The sequence below is a fragment of the Schistocerca serialis genome, chromosome 7 (assembly GCF_023864345.2).
Source record: "Schistocerca serialis cubense isolate TAMUIC-IGC-003099 chromosome 7, iqSchSeri2.2, whole genome shotgun sequence".
Taxonomy (NCBI): domain Eukaryota; kingdom Metazoa; phylum Arthropoda; class Insecta; order Orthoptera; family Acrididae; genus Schistocerca; species Schistocerca serialis.
In genome coordinates, this window is record NC_064644.1 from 483,242,576 (window position 1) to 483,263,786 (window position 21,211).

General features: G+C 42.7%; 1 protein-coding gene across 1 annotated transcript in view; it reads right to left on the reverse strand.

Annotated features, from left to right (window-relative positions):
* LOC126413159 (protein O-mannosyl-transferase TMTC2-like) overlaps window positions 1-21,211 on the reverse strand; it is an 899,537-nt gene that overhangs the window by 587,888 nt on the left and 290,438 nt on the right. The window contains exon 3 of the mRNA XM_050083054.1: window positions 1,890-1,920. Within this exon, the coding sequence (XP_049939011.1) occupies window positions 1,890-1,920 (31 nt within the window). The remainder of the gene's footprint in view (window positions 1-1,889; window positions 1,921-21,211) is intronic.

Below are 21,211 nucleotides of genomic sequence, written 5' to 3' on the forward strand. Positions count from 1 at the left end.
AAATTACTCAATCAATTCGAACAGAACAACAAGTCCCACTGTCCTTTTTGTTCTAACAGTTTTGGCGCGAAATCACAGTTCGACACACGTTCAATTACGACGATGTATACCTCGTAAATCGTACTCACACAAATAATCGTAGCACTTCCAGTTCACCAAATATATGCTTGCACACTTGCACTCTTAAACAATGCTCTTTGTCGAAATAAATCGGCGCGAAAAAGAATTCTCAAGCGACCACATGGACCACCCGCAAGTGGGGCTTGCTCGCCACCCACCCTCCAAAACGACTGACCAACGACTGACCTCTGGCCAAGATGACTGCTCGCTTATATAGGCTCGGACGTCCAACCCCCTGTTATTTAAGTACCAGTCTCACCAGTTAAGATTACAAATTTTGATACATACATCCCTCTCGAGAAACAAATACACCATCGAAACCGCGCTAAAAAGTACATCTTACTTACATTAATTTCTAGGATCATTCTATCGCCCGTAAATCAAGTTTTAGTTTTTGCAAAATTTCGCCACTTAGCGCAAATTTGTTTGTTGACATCTGTGCTCCAAAGTTTTACCACAGAACTGCATATAGCCCGCATCTCGTGGTCGTGCGGTAGCGTTCTCGCTTCCCACGCCCGGGTTCCCGGGTTCGATTCCCGGCGGGGTCAGGGATTTTCTCTGCCTCGTGATGGCTGGGTGTTGTGTGCTGTCCTTAGGTTAGATAGGTTTAAGTAGTTCTAAGTTCTAGGGGACTGATGACCAGAGATGTTAAGTCCCATAGTGCTCAGAGCCAGAACTGCATATAGCACCGTTTTTAGACGTAATCTATAGCGATCTATACATTGCGCTGCTCAAAAATCTTCATATCTATAATAATTAATTAATTATGGGCGAAAAATATTAATAATAATTTGCAAACAATGAAAACTATTGCAAGTTAAGTATATAGCATAACTTAACTAGTTTAAAATACGTGCGATGCTACCCAAAATATTATATAGTGCCGTTCTTTACGTCATGAATTTTCTATTGAATTTTATGAACAATTCTCCCTCAAACTTTGTTTATTGCTCTTTACGGGCTTAATTATATATGAATCTTAACATATCACTACGGCACTCGATCCGCTATGACGAAGCGTTTTTAATGAGTGCTTACTCATCCCTGTAAGTTGCTATTTACTATTTTTATTAATCTTTCAGTTTTCGTGATATTAACCGACTTTGAGGTTACTATAACTTTTGCGTCTCGTGACTTGAAATAAAGATCGATCTTTCAGAAGGTGCGTATTGCTGACCACAAACCACCGGCGCATCGCTCTTCACCGTAAGTTAGATAGTTTTCGCGTAATGCTCGAAAAACCAAACAATTCCCCAAGCTGCAGGCCACGTGGCCGCCCGGCGACCGTTGCAAATCTCGCTCGGGCGCGCCACGCGCTTCCACGAATCGCGCACCATGTAGCGCGCTCGCTCTCCACAAAGCAATCCTTGCATACTACAAATATTCATCTAGTAACAGTGTGTGTGTACCGTCACAAGATTTAAGTGAGTTTCAACGTTGTGATATAGTCGGTGCACGAGCCATGGGTGACAGCATCTCCGAGGTTGCAATGAAGTGGGGATTTTCCCGTACGACCATTTCACGAGGGTACCGTGAATATCAGGAATCTCGTAAAACATCAAATCTCCGACATCGCTGCAGACGTAAAAATGCATGAACAGGACCAACGACGACTGAGGAGAATCGTTCAACTAACAGAAGTGCAATCCTTCCGCGAATTGCTGCAGATTTCAATGTTGGGACACCAACAAGTGTCAGCTAGCGAACCATTCAACGAAACATCATTGATATGGGCCTTCGGAGCCGAAGGCCCACCCCTGTACCCTCGATGACTGCATGATACAAAGTTTTACGTCTCGCCTGGGCCCCTCAACACCGACATTGGACTGCTGATGACTGGTAACATGTTGCCTGGTTGGACGAGTCTCGTTTCAAAATGTATCGAGGGAATGGACATGTACGAGCTGGTGTAGGCTCTGTAATGGTGTGGGGCTTGTGCAGTTGGAGTGATATGGGACTCCTGCTACGTCTAGTTAGGACGTATATCTGATCACCCTATCTGATCACCAACATTCATTTATGTCCGTTGTGCATTCCGACAGACTTGGGGAATTGCAGCAGAACAATGCGACACCCCCACACGGGCAGAACTGCTACAGAGTGGCTCCAGGAGCACACTTCTGAGTTTAAACACTTCCGCTGGCCACCAAACTCCCCAGGCGGCCGGAGTGGCCGTGCGGTTCTAGGCGCTAAGTCTGGAACCAAGCGACCGCTACGGTCGCAGGTTCGAATCCTGCCTCGGGCATGGATGCGTGTAATGTTCTTAGGTTAGTTAGATTTAATTAGTTCTAAGTTCTAGGCGACTGATGACCTCAGAAGTTAAGTCGCATAGTGCTCAGAGCCATTTGAGGTAGCCAAACACCCAGACGTGAACATTATTGCGCATATCTGGGGTGTCTTAGAACATGCTGTTCAGAAGTGATCTCCACTCCTTCGTACTCTTACGGATTTGTGGACAGTCATGTAGGATTCACGGTGTCAGTTCTCTCCAGCACTACTTCAGACATAGGCGGGTCCATGCCAAGTCGCTTTGCGACACTTTTGCGTGTTCGCGGGGGGCCTACAGGATATTAGGCAGGTGTACCAGTTTCTTTGGTTCTTCACTGTAGTATACTAATTCTTATACTGTTATATTTGTTACTAAATAAGTTTTTAATGTATTATTTTAGACAAAGAAATTAAGTACTAAATTTTTGTACTGTTCTAAATTTTGCAAGCATCTAAATAATTAACGTGAAAAAGGACATGAAAAGACTACGAATCAGAGCGTTTCTTGTTGGGGGCAGCCTAGTGGCGGAAGAGACACAAGAGTGGGTCCTCTGTGAAGCAGGCAGCAGGTATCCAGAAGAAGAGGCGAGATATTGGGCTGCAGTTGCAGCCAACAGGAGTCACGGGCGTGGTCCGGCGAAGGAGTATGCGACACTTGGTTCCACTGTATGCTGCTGTCATAAGCGATGCATCTGCTGTGATTTCGGAGACTCCAGCCAGAACTACGAGCTAATTCAGCTCGTAACTTCTAGACTGCATGCTTTACATGGGCGCTGGTCTGGAAAGTAAAGAGTTCTGCCGTTTGCTGCGTCACGTAACGAAAGGGACTGCCACAATCTTGTAAAACGACACTTACTAACTGATGTTAATGCTGTAGAGATTGTTCGTAACTGAATTTACATATGCTACGATGTTTCCTGGGAACACGTAATTCATAAAACATATTTAGGCCAGTGGTTTATTATTTCCCCATGGCGTTGTACATTACTAATCCTACCCCATAGAAAACCATCTTCAAGAAAATTTAGTGAGAAAAGCTAACAGAGTAGGTAGGGTACTGAAATCGGTGCTACCAAGACATCGCAAATTACTAAACTTGACGACTGTGGCCAGTATAATTTTGAAACAATAGACTTAACTGCCTCAATTACCCTTTGATTGGTGCTGGAAAATTAATAAATAATTTATTTCATTAATATACGAGGAGTAAAATTAATAACAAACTTTTATTTCCCATTTCATACATGTATATGTGACCTAGTCTTCTTCCACCACTTCGAGAGTCATCTTTCGGCGTTGTTGTCCGAAGCATTGTGTTCAGACCTCAGGTTAATGTGCAGTAGCGGTATAAGTGCAGCAAGCTTTACTTTGCGACGAGTCGGTTTCATCTCCTATGACGAAATACAAGGAAGACTGAAGACAGTCAAAGTGGTGGCGTTGGTGGACTGGCCTGTTGCTAAGAGCAGAGTGTTGTTTCTATCTTTCTGTTGTCAGTGAATGCAGGTCCACCTCAACAGGTTTCCGAGCGAATATTGCCAAGGGAACTGTATCCAAATGACATTTGGAGTTGAGCGCCTCCCAAAAAGCCACTGCTCACAGTTGTACATATAGCCACAGGATTTCAGTAAGCGAAACAACACAGAAACTGAACAGTAGCTGACTGGAGGCATGTAATGTGGTCTCAAGAAGCGCGATTTAGCGTGTGGTCAAATGACGCCAGTGCACGGATGAGCCAGTGAGGTGATCTACACGAAGTCTGGGGAGGGAGGGTGTAGTTCAGGTCAGATACGGTTCTGTGATGTTTTTCTGATGTTTTATGTACCATCAACTCGGCTCATTAGTAGTAGGGCAACTTGTGTATGGCACCACACTTCATTGTTGCCAAATTTATTCAAGTTGATGGATCCAAGACGGCGGTGGTAGATATGGCCACATAGCAATGATGTCATGGCAGCAAGTTCAAATATTGGCAGATAGCTGTGTAATTTATGTGTTAGAGAAACATGGTACCGATGTGTAAAGTTGTATAAGCAAATACCATATTAGCTAGGGCTCCTTGAGCTTGCCAAACACATGGTACACAAAGTAAGCGTGTACCCCCCTGAGGATTAATGTAATTATACCCTCAGGTGTTACAGATTACAGCAATGGAATGAAATGTATCACAGAAAACCATTGTATCATTGTAATTCAAAAATCTTTCAAAATAAATGTTTTAAGTACAAAATTAATCACTCAAATACGTGTACTGTAGCGCTAAACTGTGTGTCTTGTTGTAAGATAATCTCTGTCACTACTTAACGGTAAAAATGTGCTACGTGTAGTAATTATCGTCGTCCGTAAGCAAAGTTCTGTAGAAGTCAATGCACTTACCTCGTAATAAACAAAAAGTGATATGCTATGCGTATAGATATCGTAGTTATTACGTACGTAGCTCAATTGGGCTACCTCCACTAACCCAACTCCTCCCCTCCCCCCATATCATCCCCACCCTCATAAAATAACAGGAAGTTCAAATTCTAGCAGGACAAAGCAACATACCACAGATACTTCCAATAACCTAAGAAAATGGCGGGAAAATAGCTCACTTGGTCTATGTCATCTGACCGCCACCTCTTCCTAAGAATCAGCGGAAAAAAGGATGCAGCCTGTGCTGGATAAGATAGATGAATATCTTTATTTAAACAGTCTTTAGTTAAACAATTTCAGGCAGTGACTCAATGTGATGTGTTCACCATGAGGTTGGGAGTCCAATGACCTAGTACACAGTACTGCCAACAGAGGGTACTGTCATCCCTTCCATGATGTCTGAGGGAGGGGAAATGGCGGGAAAAGGAAGCACCCTGTGTTGCGCTGCTGGAGAGAGAAAGGGGTGTACTTTATTTATTTTGGAACAATTTATTTAGGGATGGATTTGACATAGTATAATTACTACACTGATACATAACCCTGGCTCTGATGTGCTTGGTGTCACATTACACAGCACACAGAGCTTCAAACTACTTGTGAATCACTGAAAGAATGCCGTATACTGATGAAAAGACACGCAAACAACTCGTAAATTACCGAAATAATGCATTGCACAGCCTACAGAGCTTCAAGCTACTCGTAGATCACCGAAATAATGCATGTAAAACGCTCTGCAGACAGCTCACTAATTGTAAACTGTCAAAATAATGCACTGCAGAGTCTACAGACCTAGGTAAACCACCGAAATAATGCAGTACATTGATGTGCAGAGGCAAACAACTCGTAAATTGTCAAAATGATGCATCTAAAATACTCTGCAAAAACGCTTGCTAATCATCAACTGTCAAAATCATGCACTGCACACCTGTACACAAAATAATGCAACAGACACCAAAACAATTCGTAAATTGTCAAAAGATAGTGCATGTGTAATGCTCACAACGCTAAATCATCCGAAAATAATCCATTGCACAAACGCTCAGTGCACGTAAAAAACGCTTTTGAACTATCATCAACCGCAACTGACAGAGGCTCCAACGTATGGACATGCTTTCCAGGGCCAGCTGGATGCAAGCCAGTGCCGGAGCGCTAGCCGTTTGCTCTTGTGCATCTGCCGACGACATGTAAAAGTCTACAGTTAGAGTTCTTCGAGTGTCACATCTCTATGCAAATAAGTGCCAAGTCACCCTCTGGAATACGTGCACGTGTTCACCGCTGCTGGCATGATCCCTCTCTCTACCTGCAGTGAAGACCTAATTGCCAAGCGACTCACCCTCGCAGACACTGCAGAAATCCGATCCATTGCTTCCCAGAATAGCACAGGCTGCTTTGTCCCTAGCAATCCTAATGGAACACGCAAGATGCGTGTAGCCATGCATGTGTGCTTACCTGCCCAGCATGGCTGGGGGTGTGCAATGCATTATTTCGGTAATTTATGAGTTGTTTGTGTGTCTGTACATCAGTGTACTGCATTCTTTAGGTGATTCACAAGTAGTTTGAAGCTTTGTGTGCTATGTGGTGTGATCCCTAAAGTGTGTCAGAGCAAGTGTTTTGATCAGTATAATAAATATACTATTTGAAATCCATCCCTAAATAAATTGTTCCAAACTAAATAAAGCACACTCCTTTCTCTCTCGAGCAGCCCAGCACAGGCTGAGTCCTTTTCCCGCCATTTTCCCCCAGACCCCCAATCTAGGATTATGTCACAAAAGGGACGATAGCACAGTCTGGTGGCGGTACTGTGTACTAGGTCACTTGGACTTCCAACCTCATGGTGAACACACTAGATTGAGGCACTGCCTCAAACTGTTTAAATAAAGACATATGCCCATCCTATCCAGCACAAACTAAATCTTTTTCCTGCTGATACCTATTAAGAGGTGGCAGTTGGATGACTTATGTTAGTGGAGATAGCCCAAATTAGTTATTTTCCTGTCATTTTCTTAGGTTGGTGAAGCTAGCTCTGGTGTGTTTCATTGTCCTAATGGATTTTGTACTTCCCACCATTTTCTGGGGGAGTGGGGAGGGGAGGGTGTTAAGTTAGCGGAGGTAGCCCAATTGACCTCTTTTTCCCGCCAAAATTTGAACTTTGCGCCATGCTGGCACTGCGATGTTGCCATATCCATCGCCGCCATCTTGTATCCGCCATCTTGAATAAATTTGGCAATAATGGAAAGTGGGGCCATACATACTTTGCCCTACTACTTTCATTCACTCCAGTTCCTGTGTACATGAACCACAACGTTTATTTTAATATTATCAACCATCACTTCCATGTCTTCATGGTAAGCATGCTATGGAAACTCCTGTCTTGCAAGATGACTACAATCATTTTTACAGGGATGCACACGTACATTCCTGGTTTGCTGAATAATCGGGCAGTCTGTCATACCTCGACTGGTTGGCTAAATTATCCGATGCTAATCCCGTAGAAAATTTCTGAGATTTATCCAACAGTAGGTGAAATACAGCAATCAACAAACATACACGCAATTTGGTACCTACAGGACCTCATGGACTGTCTTGCTTGCAAAATTGAGGGAATTATCAAGGGCACAGACACTACTAGACGTTCTCAGTGTGACATTTCTTGAGTGTGTCTAATATTTTTGTCCAGTGTCCTTGATATTACATGTCTTGTGAGACTATGCCATAGTCTCTATCAGGTTTATACTCCATGTCCAACAAAAAATATGTGTGTAGTGTATCAAAGCTTCGTGGGGTGTAGTAAAATGCCAAAGAGCTTCAAGTAGGGGACTATCCCTCCAAATCTCCAGTCAACACACTACACCCTAGGAATTCCAGATTTTGTAAAATACAATACGGTGTGATGAGTCGTAATTTCTTTACAACAATAGTTTCAAAACTAAAATACCCACAAAAATTACCTAACCCTTCCATGTATTTAATAGAGTGCAAAAGGTATCAATAGCACGGAAGTACACGACCAAAGAACACAAAATGTGCATACTTATGATTTTCAAGGGCTAGTGTATAAGATTGAGATTGATATTATATTTCACTCAAATTTTGGCACTTTATAATAGTTGAAAACCACTCTTTGCAAATTTAAAAAATTCTAAACCCTGCCTGCTTTCATAGCTTACTGTCACCTGGAGTTCTGCTTCCAGTTAATTTGCTGTTACACCACTTATTCTTCGTGAATTAAAAGATTCGTTCCACAAAGACGCTGGAGCCAGGGATACTGAACAAAAATTCTATCATTTTGGAAATATTTGTTACTCCTTGTTCAGTTACCGAAGAAAAGTATTTAAGCCAGTTTGCAACACAATCAAAGTCTTTGTTCACACTACTGCTAAGGTAATCTCTATGACTGGTGAACTCCTCATATAAGTAATCTATGCAAATATTCTACAGCCTTTTCATAATCTTTGAACTCGGTCCCTTCCTGTGGAGAAAATGCTGGAATGAATAGGGGCTGTCATCTATCATACCTTTCTTTGCAGATATTCAGTCATATTGCTATAAAAGCTGTTAAGGTGTTCAGTTACGTTTTTCTGTAATGGCACAGACAATCTATTTAGATGTTCTTTTGCTTTCCTACCAAAAAAGTTGTCTTTTCTTCTCTGCTGGATTTTAGAAGTCTCTTTTGTTTGTACGTCTCTGACACAAATAGGCCAGACCCTTCTAGTGTTTTAGCTACCATTTCCAGCTGACTCTCAGTACCACTTAAGATACCTTTTATGAAGATATTAGATACAATATTTGGGATAGTCACTAATACTACTAAAGTAACCTTGTATTGCTTCCAAGTTCAGAAGAAATGTAGAAATTCCTGGCGTTAGTAAGAGCCACCTATATGGAGAATGCCTCAAAATTTTAGTCCACTGAAAATTCAAAGTAGTGTTTTAATTTTTCTATTGCTTTCGTTGAGACAGAGAAGCGATTATAAATCTTTAAGTTATATTTTCAACAAAATATATAATCTGTCGATTTCAAACTTAATTTTTTTATGTATGATATGATTAGAACAATTAGCTTTCAGAATGTTAGGGGTTTCATTTGTCAGCAGCTGAGATACGGAAAGTTTTTTACCCAACGTTCACATTGGCATTGTCTATACAGTAAGATGACACATAATTAACATTCAAATTTCGTTTTTCTAAGTTCTACAATACCATACCAGTAGTTACCATAAATGTTTCCTCAGCACTTTCAAAAAATCTAGAAGTTTATCCTGCACTCCCATTAAATGGTCGAAGTAGCGCATGCAAACTGGGAACATTTTTTGACTGCTTTTATGCCATGCATCGGTTGCCAACGAAAAAGGACTGTAACAGTATTTTCTGGACACATGAAAGTAGATACAAAGTCATTAACATTTTTTAGGAACAAGAACATTCTTTACAATCATCTCTGGCTTAGTCCACCTACGCGAAAGTTTGGAATCAATTACAGAATCATTACAAATATAGGACTCAAGTATTTTTCCGCAGTCCAGACTGCATGATACATTAAACCAAGCTACATGCGGTGCATTTACCAGACACTTCTTTACTATCTTTACTGTTGAAGTTAACAACATGGCTCGATAGTTTATCTGGACTTCCAAAAACACACTTCGTTATTTTGACGTCCCTTGTATCGTGCATGTTACCGCAAATCAGTGTACCCAGTGTACGGTGTAACAAAACACTTCCCACACAAAGTAAATAAATCTCGACTCTCCTCTGGTCCTGTCTTAACACGCGAAAACATATTTTCCCGTTTCTTGAGATATTATTGGTGATGTTTGATGTTTGCCTTGAGATACCAACTTTTTTCGTAGAGGAGTTTCTCATGTTAAGTTCATGGAAACAAACTTGCCACAGGAAGAGAATACAGAAGACACAAATATTCAGTTACTTTGGTGTCAACATCAACCAACAAGTGATCTTAACGAGAATGCAAGCCGGGTAAGACGTCTAGAAGCTATACACAACTTCATAAGATCTAAGTTACTGTCCAGACACGCAAAAATAAGAATATATCAGACCATGATCAAACCGTTAGTGTGCTACGCAAGTGAGACGTGGATCCTATAAAAAGAGAGATGCAGAGAGAACTCATCATTTATGAAAATAAAGAGGAAAATACACTACTGGCCATTAAAATTCCTACACGAAGAAGATGACGTGCTACAGACGCGAAATTTAACCGACAGGAAGAAGATGCTGTGATATGCAAATGATTAGCTTTTCAGAACATTCACACAAGGTTGGCGCCGGTGGCGACAACTACAACGTGCTGACATGAGGAAAGTATCCAACCGATTTCTCCTACACAAACAGTAGTTGATCGGCGTTGCCTGGTGAAGCGTTGTTGTGATGCCTCGTGTAAGGAGCAGAAATGCGTACCATCACGTTTCAACTTTGATAAAGGGCGGATTGTAGCCTATCGCGATTGCCGTTTATCGTATCGCGACACTGCTGTTCGCGTTGGTCGATATCCAATGACTGTTAGCAGAATATGGAATCGGTGGGTTCAGGAGGGTGATACGGAACGCCGTGTTGGATCCCAACGCCCTCGTATCTCTAGCATTCGAAATGACAGGCATCTTATCCGCATGGCTGTAACGGATCGTGCAGCCACGTCTCAATCCCCGAGTCAACTCCCTGCCGCCGTTGGATAAGCAGCTGAGCAGCAAGTCGTATACTCCTAGCTCACTCATTTGTTACATAGTTTAATTCTTAATTTCTTTGCGTGTTTTTGGTTCTTGCATTGTTTAATTCATAAATTTCGGGCGTATTATAGTATTTGAGAGTTGTAGCATCGCGTTTTAGTACCTGAATAGTGTAAATTCGCGTAGTCGTTTGTCTACTGTTTTGTTTTGAACGGCCAGTGTCGGTTGGTCGCAGTCAGTGTGCTCCCTGCCGCCGTTGGATAAGCAGCTGCAGCAGCAAGTCGTATACTCCTAGCTCACTCATTTGTTACATAGTTTAATTCTTAATTTCTTTGCGTGTTTTTGGTTCTTGCATTGTTTAATTCATAAATTTCGGGCGTATTATAGTATTTGAGAGTTGTAGCATCGCGTTTTAGTACCTGAATAGTGTAAATTCGCGTAGTCTCCTTCCGCCGCCGAGCAGTGTCAGCAGTGCGCAAGTAGCAGCATTACTGAATTTACTAGGCAATCTTGTATTTTAATAACCGTTTAAATTTTGTCGATTTGTTTGCGCTCTCTGTAGATTAGTTCAGACGTTCTTTGCAAAACAGTTTTTAGCATGGATAGGGACTGCAACTGCTGTGTTCGGATGCAGGCTGAGTTGGCATCCCTTCGCTCCCAGCTTCAGGCAGTGTTGGCTTCGGTCACACAGCTTGAGGCTGTTGCCAATGGGCATCACTGTGGGGGTCCGGATGGGGGTTTGACGGGGACGGCCAGCTCGTCCCACGCATCCCCTGATCGGACTACGACTGTGGTTGCCCGGGATACTGCCCGCATTGAGGCTGATCCCTCACCTGTGGTAGAGTGGGAGGTCGTTTCAAGGTGTGGCAGGGGGCGAAAGACATTCCGGAGGGCTGAACGGAAAGCCTCTCCAGTTTGTCTGACGAACCGGTTTCAGGCTCTGTCTCAGGCTGATACTGATCTTCGGCCTGACATGGCTGCTTGTCCTGTTCCAGAGGTTGCCCCTCAGTCTGCAAGATCCGGGCAGTCGCAGAGGGTGGGCTTACTGGTAGTTGGGAGCTCCAACGTCAGGCGCGTAATGGGGCCCCTTAGGGAAATGGCAGCAAGAGAGGGGAAGAAAACCAATGTGCACTCCGTGTGCATACCGGGGGGAGTCATTCCAGATGTGGAAAGGGTCCTTCCGGATGCCATGATGGGTACAGGGTGCACCCATCTGCAGGTGGTCGCTCATGTCGGCACCAATGATGTGTGTCGCTATGGATCCGAGGAAATCCTCTCTGGCTTCCGGCGGCTATCTGATTTGGTGAAGACTGCCAGTCTCGCTAGCGGGATGAAAGCAGAGCTCACCATCTGCAGCATCGTCGACAGGACTGACTGCGGACCTTTGGTACAGAGCCGAGTGGAGGGTCTGAATCAGAGGCTGAGACGGTTCTGCGACCGTGTGGGCTGCAGATTCCTCGACTTGCGCCATAGGGTGGTGGGGTTTCGGGTTCCGCTGGATAGGTCAGGAGTCCACTACACGCAACAAGCGGCTACACGGGTAGCAGGGGTTGTGTGGCGTGGGCTGGGCGGTTTTTTAGGTTAGATGGCCTTGGGCAAGTACAGAAAGGGCAACAGCCTCAACGGGTGCGGGGCAAAGTCAGGACATGCGGGGACCAAGCAGCAATCGGTATTGTAATTGTCAACTGTCGAAGCTGCGTTGGTAAAGTACCGGAACTTCAAGCGCTGATAGAAAGCACCGAAGCTGAAATCGTTATAGGTACAGAAAGCTGGCTTAAGCCAGAGATAAATTCTGCCGAAATTTTTACAAAGGTACAGACGGTGTTTAGAAAGGATAGATTGCATGCAACCGGTGGTGGAGTGTTCGTCGCTGTTAGTAGTAGTTTATCCTGTAGTGAAGTAGAAGTGGATAGTTCCTGTGAATTATTATGGGTGGAGGTTACACTAAACAACCGAACTAGGTTAATAATTGGCTCCTTTTACCGACCTCCCGACTCAGCAGCATTAGTGGCAGAACAACTGAGAGAAAATTTGGAATACATTTCACATAAATTTTCTCAGCATGTTATAGTCTTAGGTGGAGATTTCAATTTACCAGATATAGACTGGGACACTCAGATGTTTAGGACGGGTGGTAGGGACAGAGCATCGAGTGACATTATACTGAGTGCACTATCCGAAAATTACCTCGAGCAATTAAACAGAGAACCGACTCGTGGAGATAACATCTTGGACCTACTGATAACAAACAGACCCGAACTTTTCGACTCTGTATGTACAGAACAGGGAATCAGTGATCATAAGGCCGTTGCAGCATCCCTTAATATGGAAGTTAATAGGAATATAAAAAAAGGGAGGAAGGTTTATCTGTTTAGCAAGAGTAATAGAAGGCAGATTTCAGACTACCTAACAGATCAAAACGAAAATTTCTGTTCCGACACTGACAATGTTGAGTGTTTATGGAAAAAGTTCAAGGCAATCGTAAAATGCGTTTTAGACAGGTACGTGCCGAGTAAAACTGTGAGGGACGGGAAAAATCCACCGTGGTACAACAACAAAGTTAGGAAACTACTGCGAAAGCAAAGAGAGCTCCACTCCAAGTTTAAACGCAGCCAAAACCTCTCAGACAAACAGAAGCTAAACAATGTCAAAGTCAGCGTAAGGAGGGCTATGCGTGAAGCGTTCATTGAATTCGAAAGTAAAATTCTATGTACCGACTTGACAGAAAATCCTAGGAAGTTCTGGTCTTACGTTAAATCAGTAAGTGGCTCGAAACAGCATATCCAGACACTACGGGATGATGATGGCATTGAAACAGAGGATGACACGCGTAAAGCTGAAATACTAAACACCTTTTTCCAAAGCTGTTTCACAGAGGAAGACCGCACTGCAGTTCCTTCTCTAAATCCTCGCACAAACGAAAAAATGGCTGACATCGAAATAAGTGTCCAAGGAATAGAAAAGCAACTGGAATCACTCAATAGAGGAAAGTCCACTGGACCTGACGGGATACCAATTCGATTCTACACTGAGTACGCGAAAGAACTTGCCCCCCTTCTAACAGCCGTGTACCGCAAGTCTCTAGAGGAACGGAGGGTTCCAAATGATTGGAAAAGAGCACAGATAGTCCCAGTCTTCAAGAAGGGTCGTCGAGCAGATGCGCAAAACTATAGACCTATATCTCTTACGTCGATCTCTTGTAGAATTTTAGAACATGTTTTTTGCTCGCGTATCATGTCATTTCTGGAAACCCAGAATCTACTATGTAGGAATCAACATGGATTCCGGAAACAGCGATCGTGTGAGACCCAACTCGCCTTATTTGTTCATGAGACCCAGAAAATATTAGATACAGGCTCCCAGGTAGATGCTATTTTTCTTGACTTCCGGAAGGCGTTCGATACAGTTCCGCACTGTCGCCTGATAAACAAAGTAAGAGCCTACGGAATATCAGACCAGCTGTGTGGCTGGATTGAAGAGTTTTTAGCAAACAGAACACAGCATGTTGTTATCAATGGAGAGACGTCTACAGACGTTAAAGTAACCTCTGGCGTGCCACAGGGGAGTGTTATGGGACCATTGCTTTTCACAATATATATAAATGACCTAGTAGATAGTGTCGGAAGTTCCATGCGGCTTTTCGCGGATGATGCTGTAGTATACAGAGAAGTTGCTGCTTTAGAAAATTGTAGCGAAATGCAGGAAGATCTGCAGCGGATAGGCACTTGGTGCAGGGAGTGGCAACTGACCCTTAACATAGACAAATGTAATGTATTGCGAATACATAGAAAGAAGGATCCTTTATTGTATGATTATATGATAGCGGGACAAACACTGGTAGCAGTTACTTCTGTAAAATATCTGGGAGTGTGCGTACGGAACGATTTGAAGTGGAATGATCATATAAAATTAATTGTTGGTAAGGCGGGTACCAGGTTGAGATTCATTGGGAGAGTGCTTAGAAAATGTAGTCCATCAACAAAGGAGGTGGCTTACAAAACACTCGTTCGACCTATACTTGAGTATTGCTCATCAGTGTGGGATCCGTACCAGGTCGGGTTGACGGAGGAGATAGAGAAGATCCAAAGAAGAGCGGCGCGTTTTGTCACCGGGTTATTTGGTAACCGAGATAGCGTTACGGAGATGTTTAATAAACTCAAGTGGCAGACTCTGCAAGAGAGGCGCTCTGCATCGCGGTGTAGCTTGCTCGCCAGGTTTCGAGAGGGTGCGTTTCTGGATGAGGTATCGAATATATTGCTTCCCCCTACTTATACCTCCCGAGGAGATCACGAATGTAAAATTAGAGAGATTAGAGCGCGCACGGAGGCTTTCAGACAGTCGTTCTTCCCGCGAACCATACGCGACTGGAACAGGAAAGGGAGGTAATGACAGTGGCACGTAAAGTGCCCTCCGCCACACACCGTTGGGTGGCTTGCGGAGTATCAATGTAGATGTAGATGTAGATGTAGATGTAGATGTAGATGTCAATAGATGGGGACGTTTGCAAGACAACAACCATTTTCACGAACAGTTGGACGACGTTTGCCGCAGCATGGACTATCAGCTCGGAGACCACGGCTGCGGTTATCCTTGACGCTGCATCAAAGGTAGGAGCGCCTGCGACGAACCTGGGTGCACGAATGCCAAAACGTCATTTTTTCGGATGAATCCAGGTTTTGTTTACAGCATCATGATGGTCGCATCCGTGTTTGGCGGCATCGCGGTGAACGCACATTGGAAGCGTGTATTCGTCATCGCCATACTGGCGTATCACCCGGCGTGATGGTATGGGGTGCCATTGGTTACACGTCTCGGTCACCTCTTGTTCGCATTGACGGCAGTGGACGTTACATTTCAGATGTGTTACGACCCGTGGCTCTATCCTTCATTTGATCCCTACGAACCCCTAAATTTCAGCAGGATAATGCACGACCGCATACTGTAGGTCATGTACGGGCCTTTCTGGATACAGAAAATGTTCGACTGCTGCCCTGGCCAGCACATTCTCCAGATCTCTCACCAATTGAAGACGTCTGGCCAATGGTGGCCGAGCAACTGGCTCGTCACAATGTGCCAGTCACTACTCTTGATGAACTGTGGTATCGTGTTGAAGCTGCATGTGCAGCTGACCCTTTACACGCCATGCAAGCTCTGTTTGACTCAATGCCCAGGCGTATCAAGGCCGTTATTACGACCGGAGGTCGTTGTTCTGGTTACTGATTTTTCAGGATCTATGCACCCAAATTGCGTGAAAATGTAATCACATATCAGTTGTAGTATAATATATTTGTCCAATGAATACCCGTTTATCATCTGCATTTCTTCTTGGTGTAGAACTTTTAATGTCATCTCGACTGCTAGTGATACGAGGCCGTTGGGATCCAGCACAGCGTTCCGTATTACCCTGCTGAACCCACGGACTCTATATTCTGCTAACAGTCATTGGATCTCTACCAAAGCAAGCAGCAATGTCGCGATATGAAAAACCGCAATCGCGATAGGCTACTATCCGATCTTTATCAAAGTCGGAAACGTGATGGTACGCATTTCTCCTCCTTACAAGAGGCATCACAACAACGTTTCACCAGGCAACGCCTGTCAACTGCTGTTTGTGTATGAGAAATCGGTTGGAAACTTTCCTCATGTCAGCACGTTGTAGGTGTCGCCACCGGCCCCAACCTTGTGTGAATGCTCTGAAAAGCTAATCATTTGCATATCACAGCATCTTCTTCCTGTCCGTTAAATTTCGTGTCTGTAGCACGTCATCTTCGTGGTGTAGCAATTTTAATGGCTAGTAGTGTATTTAGAAGCTCAGGTGTTGCCAACATTCATGAAATCCAGCGCAACCGAAGAGACTATAACAACATCTGTGAAGAAGATTAGTTGTAAGAGTATATTTTAATTTAAAACATAATTGGTAATAGACTTATAAACAAAAACCGAGAATTATTCACTCTGGGCAAAAAATAATCGGAGAAAACAAGTTTGAGAGTAAAATGGAAGAATCCGCTAACAACGGTGTGTCCGGTTAGCACCGCTCTTACGGAATAAGTACTGATAGGGCCCTTAGTTCCTCTTGTGGATGCTGCGTCTGCCAGCGCCCCCCTCTCCTCCATTACAGGGCGCTGCCTGCTCCGTGAAGTAGCCGGCGCAACCGGCAGGACGAGACTGAGGTAGCGGCTGGCACCTGTTGCTCTGTAGCCCCGGGTCGTGCCAGCCAGCGCACGGACACACAACCAATACTCCAGCACACTTGTTGCTCGCCGCTGGAATCGGTTCAAGGGCGCCGTCCAGAGTACCAATGAAGTTCACAATAAACACGAGCGCCGGAGTTTAAAACTGGCATGCCTAAGATAACGGGCTGAACTGCTCTCACCGGCAACAGACAAACGAGTGACTGGCATTGCCAGCTCCCACTGTTGCGCCTTCCGCTGTGCAGAGCACTGTGCTTGCGAGTTCTCAATCTGCCGTTGCAGCAGGAGAATCGTATATAATGTTTAGTTTCGCTTACCTTACGGTGTGCGACGAAAGTAGTCGAAAGAGAAACGTAGGGGAGGCGCTATAGACCTATGCACGTCCCAAAATGTTTACAGTCTTATACGATTTTGTTGTATATGTTGATGTTGTAGTCTTACGTCCGAAGACTAGTTTGATGTAACTTTCTATCTTAGTCCATCCTTTTCAAGCATTCTGCCTATAAATAACTACCGCAACCTACATCCATTTGAACATGCTTAGTGTAATCAAACGTTGGTTTCTCTCTACAACTTTACACCCCCTACCATACCCCACCCCCTCCGCTCCCACCCCCTCCCGGCCCACGACACACACACACACACACACACACACACACACACACACACACACACACTCACTTCATTCAGTTACCAAACTGACAGTTTCTTCATGCCTCAGGAAATTGTTGTTGGTGTTTTTCCACAATTTATTTATCTGTAATTCAATATAATCGCCGAATATTCAGGATTCTTGTATATCACACTATTGTGTTTCCGTCTTGTCTGAACAGCTTATCGTCCCCTGAAATATGCCTTTGTTAAACCCCTCTTTAAAAAAATGTGACAACAGAGATACCAATAACTACTGACATGTTTCATTGCTGACATGATTTTCCAAAATTTTTGAGATGATGTATTCTAGAGTAATACCGCACCTTAGCAACAATAATATCCTCAGCAAATCACAGTTCGGTTTTGAGAAGAGTTACTCTGCTGCGAATGCTAATTACATGTTCACTGTCCAGATTTTACAGGCATTAAATAATAAAATAGCACCAGGTGGTATTTTTCTAAGGTATTCGACTGCGTGCATCACAGTATTCTCCAAGATAAATTGAACGTTTACCGGACTGATAGTATTGCCAACCAATGGATAATGTCATATCTAAGCAAAAGAATGCAGACAGCTGCATTCAATAATTCAACCAACATAGTCCGGCAACATAATTCTTACAGGGACGAAATCACGTATAGGGTTCCTCAAGGCCCTGTCCTAGGTCCACTATTGTTCCTCATATATGCAAACGATCTTCCCTCCAATACACAACAAGCATATGACACTAGTATTGCAATTAATCCAAGCACACATACAGAAACAGAAGGAACAGTAAACCTACAGAAACAGAAGAAATAGTAAACCAAGTTTTTAAAAGTATCATCGACTGGTTTTTTGCCAATTGGTTCACCCTCAGTTTTAAACAAGACACAACATTTTCAGTTCTGTACATCTAGGGTTACTACACTAGCGATAAGTTAAACATTTTGAAAATCGGAGAAACCGCAGAACGGTTGCTTAATTCACAATCTTTTACTGTCTACACTACCGATTTCGGAACACTTAAAAGTTCCATCACCTAGTGTAACCTGCAGTAATAAAAATATTCTGTTGCACGCGAATGGGAGGGAATCCTGAAGTCTGAAATATTAGGTAGTAAATTAAGCGACTGAGATTTCGAAATGATAACAAAGTAAAAGAGACCAGGACGTTACTTACAAACAAAATCACTTAATCATCTGAGGTTATCCTCACCCCATTGTTGTCATGGAACCGAAGTAAAAAAACATGTAAAAGGGCGAGGGGGAGATATCTCATATTGCATGGAATTACTTACAAAAATTCTATAACAACCGTTCCCCCGCGCTGCTCGACTGGTAACACGAACAGGAAAACCACGTAATAGCCAATACGAGCCGAGAGTACTGAAACCGCACAAGACCCAAGCGCAGGCGTGATACGAAACAGACATCAGACTTATGAATTATTTAAAGTGGAAACGCAAGAAGTAACAGCTGAAAGGGGACGGAACTGTCACATCCTTAAGAGGCAAGAAGATCTGTAAATTTAAAAAACAAGGAAAAATACTACGTTATAGGGACGCCTTCATCTGTCTGGATAACGTCATAAAACTAAAATATTTTTTGTGTTCTATTCGTTAATGAACGTCTTACAAACATCTGTTTAAGGAACTGGGCGCACTGACTTCTGCTTCACAGTATATTTCTTCCATCAAGAAGTTTGTTGGAAATAGTCCATCACAGTTCAAAAGGAACCATGATGTACATAATTACTGTACCACAAGGAAAAATGACGTTAATTACTCCACAATGAGGTTTTGTTTAGCAAAAATGACAACTTCTTTCATTCCGTAGAAGAATTTATAGCGTTGTAGTGCTCAAAAGGTTGTGGGTAGAAATTACTAGCTCACATCTGGATATCTTTTTTTATCTCAAAACTTGCAAATGTGCAGCATGTAACCACATGTACAAATTAATTTACCATCAATCGTTCCACATCATTACGATTTATCTCGCAAGAGGATCCATGGAACATGAAACTATCTTTCACTTCCGTACAAGGCTTTGCTCCAGACAAATACCTTAAGAAATACACGCACAAAAAAACAGCTCCCCTGACTATATACTCGTACTTAAAGCGCAGATTGAGTTGGCTAATACTCCTATCCTGAAACATTTCCAGAAAGCATTTTCCACGCTCCACTATAAATAGTGTTTCTACATCTATCTACACCTCAAGTAAGAAACCTTATAAGCATCAACACTATCTATTAATAATTTTTCACGGCACTAAATATGAAATACGAATAAATTTTTATGTACTGTCATCCTCACTGTTCAGAGAGCACATAAGGACTTCATGTACCTTCTTACACACTTTCATTTATCTACCATTTTGTAAAATGATTTTGTAATGGTGTAATTCACATAATCCATTTATTTATTTTGTTTAACGACCTAAGTTTAATGTAAAATACGTTTCAGTTTCACGTGACAGTAATACGAGTATGTGTTTCCTTTCTCAAAATGCCAAATCTTTGTAATGTACTATCACTGTATCGAAGCCACTTAGAAATCCATTTGCTTTGTACATATTTTGTAGGCCTATATGTTTTCATATGTTGTAAGCAAGTCAAAACACGTGGTGCGGAATGAAAATTCGTTTTTTAACCAAACGAAAGTGTTAAACAATGCAAACCGATGTGTGTGATTTTGAAAACACAGCCAACATCGCGAGTTTGATTCGTTGGAGGAAAATAGTGAACGTTACAGACGAGCATTTCACGTAGGTTGCATTCTAACATAGGTCTATAGCACAACCATTTTTATTGCACTTTTTTAACCATCTTTATTACACCTTTTTAACTGAGTTATTGTTTATTCCAGGGCAAATCACCATTTAACGAACGCATTACATGTTTTTACGGAGCTATGAAAGCCATCTGATGATGAAATGACGAATTCGAAACCGGTAACGATAAATGTTGAATAAATTAATCTGTGGCCGGTTGCTGTGAACTATCACCAGATTATTTCACATAACAGCCACGGTCTCCAACCATGTCTTTATTTGACAAATCCGCCTTCAGACTTTTCAACAGATATTAGATGTTTACAAAATTATCTTTTGCAAAATGCTTTTCTTGCTATACCAATTCTATTTTTTATATCCTCTCTACATCGGCCGCAATCAGTTACTTAGCTACCCAAATAGTTTTAGTACCTAATTTCCTAATCAGATTCCCTCAGCGTCCGCAGCTTTAATTCGTTAATCTTTTTTTACTTTTGTTAATGTTCAACTTATAACCTATTTTCAAGACACTGTCCACCCCTTTCAGCTGCTCTTACAAGTTTTTGTCGTCTCTGACAGAACTGAACGTCATCTGCAAATCACAACACTTTAATTTCTTTGCCCTGAATTATCATCCCTTCTCCAAATATTTCTCGGGATTCCTTTGCCGTTTGCTCAATGTACATATTCAGTAACATCGGGGATAAGATACAATAGTGACTCACTGCTTCTCAACTGTGGCCTTCCTTTAATGTCCATCGACTCTTACAACTGCAATATGTTTTCTGTACAAGTTGTAAATAAAGCTATAAACAAGTATAAATGTACTGGAATGATAATGGCTGCAGCTCTATGAAGCTATTCGCAGATGACGCAGTAATGTACAGAAAGGCAATACGGTTGGAAATTTGTTAGCAATTGCAGGGAGACTTGCAGATAACCTGTGCCTGGTTTAAAGGATGGCAGCTGACCATCAACATAAACAAACGTATTGTAATGCGCATAAACAGATGAAAGCATCTGATTCTTTAGACTAGGCAAGCGGTCACTCGAATCACCTTAAAATATCCAGGAGTGATTTTAGGTGCAATGACCTCACGCACATAGGGAATTACTGAACGAAATGTG